This window comes from Anolis sagrei, chromosome 4 (assembly GCF_037176765.1).
Source record: "Anolis sagrei isolate rAnoSag1 chromosome 4, rAnoSag1.mat, whole genome shotgun sequence".
Classification (NCBI taxonomy): Eukaryota; Metazoa; Chordata; class Lepidosauria; order Squamata; family Dactyloidae; genus Anolis; species Anolis sagrei.
Genome location: NC_090024.1, coordinates 192,361,859 through 192,375,237, shown reverse-complemented (window position 1 = coordinate 192,375,237; position 13,379 = coordinate 192,361,859). Strand labels below are relative to the sequence as shown.

Genomic DNA, 13,379 nt, shown 5'->3' with positions numbered 1-13,379 from the left:
CTGGCTCCTAATCCTAAACACACTTACTATTGAACAAGACTTGTCAGGTTGCAATGGTATACACACTTGCCTCAGAGTAAGTCCCACTGAATATAGGGTTTCAATATGAATATGCCCTTGGAGGGGCTGTAGGGCTCAAACCTACAGCATTTAGGCAGCTCTATCATTTCCAGATAAAGCTTTGTTTTTTCCAACACAATTCTTGAATTTTGAAAATTGTTAGACGTCACCAGCAGTCAGCTGTGGGAGAAAAGCATTTTCAAATAATAGGGATGAGGCCTTGGGGGTCTCTGCTCCAAAACATTCTTTTTATTGTACCAAGAAAACAAAAACTTACTATAAACATGTACGTTGAAATATACAGGTTAAGTTACTAATCTTAATAACAAAATAAAGCTCTATCTATATGTACAGGCATTTTAGAGTTGGGGGAAGAGACAAAATGAAACGGCAACCAGTTGCCAAAGCACACCAGGGTGGGATAGTGAGGGAATGAGCAAGTCTATAATAACAAGAATGGGCAAAGTCTAACCCATTCCCAAGATGCCTCTGCCCAAGAGAGGAACAAACTCATTGTATCCATGAGTCGCTTGCAACCCCATCTTTTTAGCAAAGTTGTCTTTGATGAAAATGAGACAAATAAATAATAGGGATGAGAGGAATAAATGTGACTCTTTCCCAAGCTAGTCAGGGGAGCCAAAGCAGCTAACCAAGTTCCCAGGAATGGTGACAAGATAACAACAAAAAATCAGACCACAGAGTTGAGAACTCAGACAACAAATGTATTGTTCTTAAGAGAACAGACCATCAGCCTTTTCCTAGATAACACTAAGATTAGTTCCTCCTACTAGCATCAGACCAGAGCTTTGAAAGGTTGCTTTAATTTTTGGAGCTCCATTCTTAGAATCCCCAAACTATCATTTACCCAAAGAGGAACTTTTCTGAAACGACTAGGGAATATTTCTTGAAAATATCTTTCCTTCCTATTAAAAGTGAAATGGAGGTGAGTCTTGGGAAAAAACCACTTCTACTTACATCTATCTCTTCCAGTTCCACTTTAGTTCACTTGGAATAAGATACCATAACATAGGAATGGCCTGAAATTTAAAATAGCATATAAAGGCAACCTTCTTTCATGTGGAATATTAGTAGATCTTTTTCTCCCTCCAAAAATAAGGAAGGAAACTACCACCCCGTCCAAAGAGAAGATTTATTGTGGGAATAGAAGAGAGTAAACCTAGGCCCTCTACCAATTTAGCTGCCTTGATGCCATTCCAGCTTCTGCCAGTAGAGAGCAAAAGCTTTCCATTTTGAGATTTTAAAGCATGTTCATATATAGTGCACTGGTATTCACTAGAATACAGTCAAAGGCCAATAGAAATGCACAAAATGTTGAAGACCATCATCCAAATATGACGATTAGAAGATAAAAATATAGGGAAAGGTCATACGCAATTGCAAACACAAACACACACACACTTTTGTTTATATATAATTTTAAGAGACAGACCCCTCCGAATCCCCAGTACTCCTTACTGGCCCTGGGGCTATAGGACAAATGTTGGACTTTTCAGACATTCCTTTAAAAAAGAGTTTATTCAACCCAAGTGTGAAGTGCACTCAGAATGAAAGATTAAGAAATCTCTGAGAACAGATAACTCTTACCAGTGCCTGAACTGAACTGAACTTTTGGTTTTTACTGGAAACCCACTCCTGGATACCCTAATCATTTAATCATTTCAGTAGTTTAGGTGTTCTCATTTTTATGCATCAGAAACCTTCACCAATCCACCATAAATCACACAAAAATCTACTAAAAGATCCTGAACCCCTTTCTGTTTCCCTGGTTCAGCTAATTTACATCAGCCAATGTCACAAAAGGAGCAGGAGCTGGTAAAACAAACCAAAGAGTATCCTACACAGTCAACCAAGCACTCTTTTGCATTACATCATTTTGCACTACCTCACTTTTATTTCTGCTTTAACAGCAACATGTCACTGGATTCTGAGATCTGATGTTTAGAATTCTCAGCCAGAGAAGTCTAGTGTTTTTCCAAAACTACAAAACCTGGGATTCCACAGAATGCATCAAAAGCAGTTAAAGTAGCATCATAAAGTAGAATCGACATAGCCAGTTTTCATCATGAATTTTAAACTTGTGTTTTATATTTAATCTTTGTTCTGGTAATTTTAATATGTATTTTGTAGAAATATGTTTTAATACAGGCCACCTGGTGGGACAACAAATTAAACTGCTGAGCTGCTGAACTTGCTGACCAAAGGGTTGCAGGTTCAAATTCGGAGAGCAGGGTGAGATCCCGCTGTTAATCCCAGTTTCTGCCAACCTAGCAGTTTGAAAATATGCAAATGGGAGTAGATCTATAGGTACTGCTTCTGCAGGAAGGTAAAGGCGCTCCATGCAGTCATGCTGGCCACATGATCTTGGAGGTGTCTATGGACAATGCTGGCTCTTCCGCTTAGAAATTGAGATAAGCACCACCTTCCAGAGTCAGACTTAATGTCAGGGGAAACCTTAAACTTTACTTTTATATTTTAATATGTGTATTTTGTAGTATGTTTTTAGATTATTGTGTGTTTCTAGCAATGTGTGAAAGAATCCATGTATAATAAGAGAGCAAATGACGTGTTGTGGATATGAGCATCAACATCTTTTGAAGTGGGCTGTGTGTGGATTTTCAATTATTGAGAGCCCTACTGTTATTCTAATAATCAGATTAATCCAATTAAATTCTCATTTCTTATACATTCCCAGAGGTTTCAAGTTTTGTCCCTAAGGAACCTAGTTAGGCTGCTCTGATGCTGCCGAGGAGGCCTCCTCTCCTGCTGTGCATACCGAGAACTGGCAGGCAAGAAGTACAGGAGGGAGAATAGGCAGTGGCTCAATTTAAAAGCAGGGCCAAGACTGCCAAGGATATAAAGGGGCCCCTTTGAGACCTCATTTGTTATTCATTCAAGTCCAGAGCTAAAAATGGCTCCATGGGAATTTACTGGCAGGACCAGTGGGAGTAGAGAGAAACAAACACAGGACAAAGTAAAGTTGGAAAGGGAGGGGAAGTAGGAACAAGTAGAACTGGTTGACATCCGGAACAAGTGTTCCGCCCAAACATTTGGTTTTTTTAAAAAGCAAAGTGAAAAGAGAAGTCAGCAGAGAGTGGCAACTGTGTGGGGTTACTATAAGCTGGAACAGCTGTCCAGGATGTGAAACAGGTAAAGGGTTCTGCTCAGCTGGATGGACACCAGTGTCAAGAAAAGGTGGCTGGGAGTGAGTAGAGACTGAGAGGGGGAAAGAGAAAGAGCACAGGCGCATGAGCAATGGACACAAGGGCTGGAATCTTAATGCTTGTGCATTATACTTTTGTCAGGTTCTTATAGAAATTATTAGAGTCTGAGTGGGACAGTGATTTGAATCTTGGGTTAGGACTATGATAGAGCAAGGTTCAAACCTCTATTTGGCTATAGAATCCCACTGAGAGATCTTGGACAACCACTACTCTCTCAGTTTAGAGGAAGGCAATGCCCAGCATCCAGTGAACAAAGAATGTCAAGAAAACGCTGATAGGATCAACATAAGTTCAAATTGCCTTGATGGCACCTAACATGCAAATAACACCGCAGCGGCGAGGGAAGGTAGACGAAATCTGTCAGTTCCAAGCAATCTATTTATCCAAAGCCTTCCTTCCTTGTAACCACAGCCTTTTTCTTCATGACACCACCTACATCAGTGGAATGAATTGGCCCAGTGCAGTAATAGGTTCCAACCAAGAACTGCTCAACCACTGAACACCTGCTTCTTTGCAATTGTTACTATGTGCCTTCAAGTCATTTTCAACCTAAGGCAACCCTAGGAAACCTTATCACTAGAGTTTTGTGGCAAGATTTCTCCATCATAAATGAGTACTACAAGGAGGACAAATGCTATTGCAACTGAAAGGAATGGACTTTGCCAGTTATGATCTCACTCCTGAAAACACAAAGGACATTTGCATTACTCAAAAAGATGGTGGTTTACTAGAGAATCACTTCTGGACCTGTTGTGCTGAATTTCATCCTTCCTTCTTGATGTCACCATACAATTGCTCCCCCACCCCCTCATTTAACTTGAAAGCAGGTTTGAGAGAGCCCTGTGCCTCAAGATGAAAGGCAAGAACTCTGTTTCTTAGCATGGAAAGAGAAGTTTCAGTGCCAACTGCATTAAAACATTCTCAATCATTAATGTATCACTCTTCCAGTGTATACATCGTGGGGCAAATCCAATATCCTTTCTAAAAGACGATGAATTAGCAAGAAGCCCTGCAAATGTCATGAGCATGGAGCCAATTCTTCTTGTAAATCTGTCTCCACATTAAACATAACGCAGGGGAGGGAACTATGTGACTTTCCAACTATTGTTGTACTACAATTTCCAACAAATCTAGGCAACCAGCCAGAGGAATGCTTGAAACTGCGGATTAACAACATATGAAGGGCTGCGGGATTCTCACAGTTAACATACATAAAGCTGCCCTATACTGAATACAACCATTGGTCCTTCTAATCCAGTGTTATCTACTCTGGCTGTAAGGGGCTCTCAGGATAGATCACTAATGGCATTGGGAACTGAACCTGGGATTTTCTGCATGCAAAACAGATACTCTAACACTGAGTTATGGCCCCTGACCTAATATTAGATTGATACAACCATCATGGTTGGGGTTCTGTCTTTCTCAGTGACAGAAGATCATGGCCTCTCATTTTTCTTAATCAGACCATCCATCCAGTATTGTCCATCCAGTTATATGAGTTGGAAAGAGAGGAAGAAGCTGATGAAGTCCCCCTCCACTCCCAGATATATCACCCCACTCAGCCAAAGTTCATCAGTTCAGTCTGTGAGAACCACCAACTCGCTGTCACTCTTGTCTTCCCCTTCTGAATCCTCATCTTCGCTATAATGGTACATCTCCCCATCAGGCACTGAATGACTGTCCTCAATCCCATCTCCTTCCTCTGGCTTTAGACTACGTGTGTTGACGATAACAGGCATGTCCGGCTCCATGCCACGAGGCAAGTAGTGATCCATAAGAGGTGGGGCTAGCTGAAGCCCAACTGACCGCTGGTACATGAGATCTGAAGCAGAAGGTGGCATCTGACTGCCCTGGGGCCTAGGAAAAAAAGATACACACAATAAGAGATGTGGCTTCCTTTTAGTAAATCTCTCCCTGCATCCATCATGTTTCTCCTTCCACCACATATGTCACTGGGGTACAGCTATGGGGAGTGACAAAATGAGGACATTGTACCTCCAAATAGGAATTCTGCCCACAATTATATTTTCCTTCATTTCCCAAATTTCTAGAATTGCAGAGAGTGAAACACTGAAATTCATTCATACATAGAACTTTTATTTTTGCTATGTCTGCATAGTTTGCTTGACATTTTTCTTGATATATGCCTAAATGATATTTCTACATTTTCAAAACTGAAGTTTTAAGTTACTGCAATGCTAGAAATGTAGGGACTGAAGGAAAATTTTAGGAAGGGTGGCAGAATGCCTGTTTTGGACCCTTCACTCCCTAGTATCCTCCATTACACACTTATAACAAGATGGTTTTCAAGGATATCTGTCCTCTATAAAGGGCTGAGGAAGATGGTGTGATGTGACAAAATATTTAATCAAATACAATTCTTTCAAAGTTAGTGAGGTTTGAATATGCTTACAGTTAAAATCCTCTGAGATAACATTTTTAAGAATATGGGTGCACATACTAGCAAAAAGCCTTTATATGGGCCAGTAAAACCAGCAATTCACCACATGAATCAGGAACATTGTCCTGCTAAACTAAATGGGAGCCCTACACAGGATGTACTATGTTGCCTTCCTAAATCAGGTGCATATTCTAAGTATTTGGGAAAGTTACTTTTTGGTCTACAACTCTGAGAACTGTAGACCAAATTATGGTACTACAATCCAGCTAGGGATTCTGGGAGTTGTAGTCCAAAAATGATCTTCTCAAGAGCTGACTTCAGCCACAGGAAGCTCCTGATTCTGAGGACTGCTCTTGGGAGCGACTGGAGCAAAGGGTCGCGGGAGCCTCACGCAATCAGGTAGCCCTGCCTGGCGTCTTGCCGCCGGTTCCTCATCAGTGCCTTGTATTCGCCAACACGAAGCCGCTTTCCTTCCACAATGCAAGTGCGTTTGGGGCGAGGCTTATATTTGTAGTTGGGGTATTTCTCCAGGTGCTGGCGGCTGAGCCGGGCTTGTTCCTCATAGTAGGGCTGCTTCTCCTGGTTTGACATTGATTTCCACCGGGAGCCTGTCAAGAAGAGCAAAAGGTGAGAGAAATCTAGCTGTCATTTACTTTGAACTCCAGGCATATAGTCCACATGAGCATTAGAGCAGGTGAAAACAGTGCTTATTAATGGAGAACAGAAAAGGACTCCATAGGAAGGAGATCAGAAGAACACAAAACTAAAGGGATGTGAACTGACAACTGATATATTTAATCTGAAATGAGAAATTCAGGTTAAATAATTTGCAGATCTTGGGACATCCTTTAAGCGTTTTTTTTAAAAAAAAATCCTTAGGACATGACAGGCAGTAATTACTCATTCCTAATTATCTGGTTCCATCTATGATGCTGGTGAGGGACCAGATGCAACATACCAATAAGAAAACCTGCAGCAGCACTGAGGAAATGCAAAGGATTTTGAACAGGGAGTAGATGTGGTTTGATAAAGTAAGATGTGTGGCAGCAACACATCTGGGACACTTTTGTTGTATCAGTGTAATGAATGGAATCAAACTATGGAGAAAGGTCATTTTTCCACGTTTGGTGGATTGTAGGATGATACAAGACTTTTGGAAAAATGTGATTAAGGAAACAAACAAAATTATTACTAAGGTTAAGAAAACCCAGAAATGTTCCTTCTAGGAATATTTACAAAGAGAATTAGTAAAAGGGATGAAGAAATTTGTCAATATAGCTTTGTTGAAGCCAGATTAACAATAGCAAAAGCTTGGAAAGGTGAAAAAGAACTATCTAAAAAGGACTGGAAAGAAAGGTTATTAGACTATATTCAAATGACCAAGCTGTCTAACAGTATCCAGGGAGGAAATAATGAAGAATTTGCCAAAAATGGAGGTTGGCATTTTATTATTTGGCAAGAAAGACAAATGCTGACTTTAAAGTAGCTGCAATGGGAATTTACTAAGGTAGTTTAAGGGTAGATTTCTTTAGATATGGGATTCACAGTGAGTAGTGATCGAAGTCATGGGTGATGGGTTCACAGGTGGGAAGTAGAAGGGAAAGTATTTGTTGGAATGCTACAATGTACTTCTTTTGTTAGTTAATGTAATTTTTGCTTATGCCTGTCAGTTGTATTCAATTAAAAAATCGAAAACACAGAAGTGTAATGAATGGAATCAAACTGATGAGAAAGGTTATGCTTTTAAAAATAGAGTAATTCTTCCTCCAAGCACTATAGAGGGACCATATAACAGTTTCTTTATTAAGAAACCACACTACACAACTAATAAAGTATGACTAAAATTCCAGAAAAGGAAATAATAATAATAATAATAATAATAATAATAATAATAACAACAACAACAACAACTTTATTTATAGACCGCCCTATCTCCCCAAAGGGACTCAGAGCGGTTTCCAACAAATATGGCAAACATTCAATGCCAAAAGAAAAGTCATACAAACAGTTTGCATCAGGACAAGACACATTAGACAATACAGAATAACACAACTATAACTTAATAATCAAAATAGAGAGAAATAAAAATAAGAAATAAAAATAAAAGCATCATAAAATACAAAAAAAACCTGATAAAATATACTAAAATAAAATATAAAACTGAATACATTGGAGCTCCATCAGGGGAGGAAAGGCACTATAGTCTTATTAGCACCAAAGGAATTTGTTTCACAATTCCCTGTAACATCTTACTTCCATGTTCTAGCCGTTAGTTAAAACTCTAGAATAGAATTTCCCTAAAACAAGCAACGGCTTTAGTCCAGATTTAGATTTACACAACTAGATTGAAGAAAGCAGGTTTTCCTTTGCCTTTGTCCTCTTCTTCACATCTGCCCTTCCAGCCCATTGAAAATTCAATATAACAGGAACCTCAGAAAATAGCTGCCCTTTACTAGAATAAAGAGCCTTATTGGATTGCAATTCCCAACAATTCATTATTTCTATCACTGTGCTATAGAAAGCCAATCCCAGATCCAATCCAATTACAAGAAGGCCCTGTATTTTTTTTAGAAACTAAACTGAATAGAAAAATTAAAAATACAATTATTCCTCATATTACTCGAGTATATTAGGAGCCCATGGAATTCCAAGGACTATGGCCTATTTATACATTTCAGCTCTCAGAATTAACCTGGGATAAAGGGTTGTGGACTCAAAATTTAAGATTTTCCAATTTTTGTACAATTCTACACTGGTTAAGTTAGGCCTGCATAATCCCAGACTCAACATACTAAACCAAAAATAGAAAAAGTCCACTAGAGACCTTGATTCTTTTTTTCATTTTGCTGACTACTTGGAACTGCAAAATTGGTTGTTAATTGCCTGGCAGACCACTGTAAACAGCTAATGGACTGAAGTGGTGGTGGAGTACAAGCTGTACATACAGACCCCATCTGGACAAAGAATAGATCAGATAGAAATCAAGCATATCATCTCATCTCAAAAACAAAACAACATCCATCATGTTTATTTCAAAAGTAATATACGATCTGTTTTTAAAGTCCCACAAAAGATTTTTAATTCGCTTCAGCAAAGAATACAAACTCTTCCTGGTGCTAAATGTAAACACTTTAAAAAGATGTTAATGTATTATTTGTACATATGTCAGAAGTGAACCCCAATGTACTGATAAATTTTGTTCCAGACAATGCAAAGGACTGCCTATACTTAGACAAACTATGTTTTTGGAGAGCCCTTTCTTTCAGTAACACCACCTCCACAGGAAAATTAGTAAATAATATGAAAGGGAGCTTTATCAATGGCTGCATCTAGGAAGCAGAAGTCTTTCCAAAGGAGGCCAGGTTAGTGCTCTCTAACTTCTTATCACTAGCAAACACTTTTTGAAAATCTAAATAGCTTTTTCACAACTTAACATCAGATGAGGAAGGGGTCTTTAACAGGCATTTTCCACCTTTTTTAACATTTTCAAATTGTTTTAATTTAGGATTACTTAATCTGCGAGACTGTGTTTTGATATCATCACTTTATGTGGTTTTAGCTACATCTGGGTGCCAGTACTGCAAGAAAGGTGGGGTTTAAAGAAAAGAAAATGAAGTGAGAAAAATGTCATTTGGGGTACCAAACAACAAATACTGACAGACAGCATATTCAAATGTAAAGAAACTATCTGCTCTCAGTTCCACCTCCTTCGCAGGCACGACTGGTAGGAACGAGAGAGAGGGTCTTCTCAGTGGTGGCCTCTCGGCTGTGGAACTCCCTCCCTAGTGATGTAACATCAGGCCCCTCCCTCCTGACCTTCAGAAAGAGAGTGAAAAGGTGGTTCTGGGATCAAGCCTTCGGAGAAGACCCACAGTGCAACAGACTGATTGGAATTATGTGCAATGACTACTGGAGTGACCTGGATTATTATTATGGATAGCACGATTTTATAGTTATTGTAATGTTTTAAAAATGTTTTAATGTAATTTAATGTTGATCTTAATTTCAATTTAAATGTTTATTTTAATTGTACATTGTTGCTAAGGCATCGAATTGTTGTCTATCTGTAAGCCGCCTTGAGTCCCCTTCAGGGTCGAGAAAGCTGGGATATAAATATAATAAATAAATAATAAAAATACACTACATCTAAAACATAGCATTCATTTTGAGTGAGGAGCAGTATGGGGTGTAAGGTAGGTCAATAGGAATGTGAAAGACCAGAAACAGGTTGTTGTTCAGGGAATGGGGATAGAATGATTCACACAAATAAGAATTCTCTCACGCTCCATGACATTTTGCTTAAATCCACAAATGTCTAGCACTGCAGATTGAAACACTGAAATTTGTCCTCACCTAGAATTCCTGTATTTGCTGTGATCACATCCCATTGTTAACGTTGCTCCTTTTGTTTGGATGCATAAACAGTCTTTCTAAATGATTGATGGAAGTTATTGCAATGCTAGAAGTGTGGGGACTGGAGGAAAGTTCCCTGGATGAAATTAAATTTCTTATTGGGGAAATGTCTTCATCTTGTGCCTGTAGCTAGAGCTCTGAGATACAATATTTTGCCTTGGCTGCTTTCTCTATATAAATGGGAGACAGCCAAGCCTTGGTGAAATGGTAGCCTACAAATAGCTAATTAGAACCTCTCCCTCCAACTGACCTTCCTGGTCACCTTCCTGTGCTGCTCTCTGGGTTTTTTCCAGCCCAAGGTATGGTGAGCAGGTGCAGTGGCTAAAATAGGCTGCCCTGCTGATATGAATTCCCTGGGCTGCGTGACCTTTTCCATGATTCCCACAAGAAAGTCCAGGAAGCATGTAGGCTGTAGAGATAGGGAAGGCTTCACTTAAAGAGCAAATCGGGGCAAAATCAGAGGAAGAGGAGTAGTCTAAAATACCCAGCTGGGGGAATTCAAAAACAAATGTTTGTTTTAAAAAATTAAAAGCTCTAGGCCTGGACAAGTTTGCTCATTTAAGGGCTTTTAGAAAGGAAGTTACTGCAAAAAAGAAAAGAAAAAAAGAATGAGGTAGCATGGTCCTGAGACAGTAGAGTGGACTTGTGACTTCAAGCAAAATGCTGCCATTTTGAATGCTCTTCTAAGTGTTTTTTTTTTTAATTCACTGTAAGCGGAAAATAACATAGTAGTAAGTGAATTTTTCTTTCTAATGAGTTGGTTTCCTACTTAGATTTTTGAAAGCTTTGGGAATATTCAAAAATAGCTCTATCAGGAATGGTTCAGTCATTAGACCATCTCTTTCTGCTTAATGTTTCCATTAAACCAATGAAACAACCAACTACAGTTGGTAAAAGCGTTTGGCAACACAGGTGACAAAAATGGATTTTCACATTCAACCTTGTATCTATGACTATTGATATTAAGTCATTCACTGTAGGCATTTTGGTCACTTTGAGGAGCTTTGGACTACAATACCCATTGGACACAGTGGCTGATGTCAGTAGAACATGGACACCCCTGCTCTAAGCTCTTGAGTACTTTTCAAGTCACTCTAATGCTTATGAACTCCCGAACTGGGTACCTTTATCCAGTTATTTTTTTCCACCACAACTCCCAGAAACCTCCAACCAGCACAGCCAGTGACATTGTTTTGCTTTTCAAACTCCCCTAGATATTTTGGACTTCAGTCCCCACAATTCCTAACAGCTGATAAGCTGGTTGAGGTTTCTGAGAGCTGAAGTCCAAAACACCTGGAGGAACAGAATTTGAGAAACACTGTTCTAGAGTATGAAACTGGCCCAGCATACCTGTCCAAACATATCTCCTTCTATGTCCCACCTCAGAGTTTAAGATCTTCTGGGGAGGCCCTGCTCTCGGCCCCACCTCTATCACAAGTGAGGCTGGTGGGGACGAGGGACAGGGCCTTCTCAGTGGTGGCCCCTTGCCTGTGGAATTCACTCCCCGGGGAAAATAGGACATCAACATTCCTCCTCTCCTTCAGAAGGAAGCTGAAAACATGGATATGGGACCAGGCTTTTGGGTAATCTGGCAGACTGACAAGGTAATGACGACCAGAATTTGGAAAGGACTATGGTAATGCTGAATGGACTTATGGATTTTAGAACTTGGTGAACGTTGGCCACTAGATTGGCTTTTTAATTGTTATTGTATTAATTGAATGTTTTAATTATTGTGGTTATTGCTGTTATGTATTTTATCTGGTGAATTGTTGGCATCGAATTGTGCCGGTTGTAAGCCGCCCTGAGTCCACCCTAGGGGGTTGAGAAGGACGGGGTAGAAGTGCCTGAAATAAAATAATAAATAATAATAAATAAACCACCACAAGGTTTTTAGTTACTCTAGGTCAGGAGTTCTCAAATGTTTTCAGCTGTGTAGCCCTTTTTGAACCAAAGGTTTATCATAGAGCCCCAGGAAGTGTGTGTGTGTGTGTGTGTGTATTAGGCATAGGCAAACTTTTTGACACATTGTGTTTTAAAATTTGACGGGCCAGGCCAGTTGAAGGTGGATGGAGAGTGTTTGTGTGAACTAATGGGGGAAAATGAACAAATTTATATGCACACTGAACACATCTCATTTGTAGTGCAGAAAAGAAAAGAAAGAACAAAATATTTAAAATGAAGAACAATTTTAACCAACATAGACTTTAGAGTATTTTGGTGAAAGATCCCAGGAGCCATCCAGTCTAACCCCATTCTGCCATGCAGGAAAATCACAATCAAAACACCCCCAACAGATGGCAATGTGCCTTTGTAATAATAATAATAATAATAGGAGTGACCCAAGAGGCTATCCATTTCACCTCCCTTCTCCCATGCAGGAAAAGTGCAATCAAAGTACCCCATGAGTGGTAGGATAGAAATAGCATTTTGGAAGCTAGAAAGGTGAGAATAAAAGGATCTGGGCAGTGAAGGAGATGGGAGAAGAAGACTTCTTTTTGGGGCAAGGAAGGCCCCCCAAAAATGCTTTTATGGTGAGGGAGGTGGGGGAGGGGGGAAAAGGAAAGAGGAGGAAACGCTTGGGAGAGGGAAAGGGAGAGGGGGAGGGGGAGGGTTGGAAGTAGTGGAGCCTCTCAGTATGCTTCACAGAGTTCCATGGACTCAACAAAGCATACTTTGAGAACGACTGCTCTAAATCAATGTGGGTTGCCAAAACACATGCTAATTCTACCATCCCTGAAAACAGGTGCCCTAATTTATTTTAGCAACAACGCAGAATTCCAAATTAAACATGCCACGAGTGACCCACAAATCCCAACACTGAAACATATTCATCCTGTGAATGAAATCTTCTGAAGCCATATAGCCAGCTAGCCTAAACTAACGATGATGACGAGAGCCTGCAGCACTAGGTTACATTGTTAAAATAGATGTTTGAGTCATGGAATACCACCAAAATAATTCAATGAGGTTATTTTTATTCAATCTACAAAACACAAAAGCTGTATTTCGACTTTAAAATTTGAAAGAGCAGTCAAGCCATTGTCCTCTTCTAAGCTTATATTTTAGTCACCATTTGTGTTTTGCCACAATCCACTATGAATCCAGGACATGTCCCAGATGCCTTACTTTTTTCCAGGAGAGCCACCATAGAGTCCAATAGTTTTGGGTCATTATCACAAGATCACACACATAAGCACTCAGTTTATACTGTTCTTTTTAAAACATCACTTGAGAAATTCTGTTCTCTTTTCTCATATCTC

General features: G+C 39.6%; 1 protein-coding gene across 3 annotated transcripts in view; it reads right to left on the bottom strand.

Moving 5' to 3' along the window:
• Window positions 1-289: 289 nt before the first annotated feature.
• Window positions 290-13,379, bottom strand: part of SOX13 (SRY-box transcription factor 13) — a 76,310-nt gene continuing 63,220 nt past the window's right edge. For 2 of the 3 annotated variants that reach the window (XM_060773006.2, XM_060773007.2), the window contains exons 13-14: window positions 6,095-6,311; window positions 290-5,159 (exon numbers count right to left, since the gene is read on the bottom strand). In XM_060773006.2, the coding sequence (XP_060628989.2) occupies window positions 4,880-5,159; window positions 6,095-6,311 (497 nt within the window). In that variant the 3' untranslated portion in view covers window positions 290-4,879. The remainder of the gene's footprint in view (window positions 5,160-6,094; window positions 6,312-13,379) is intronic. The other variant, XM_060773008.2, reaches the window with a different exon arrangement.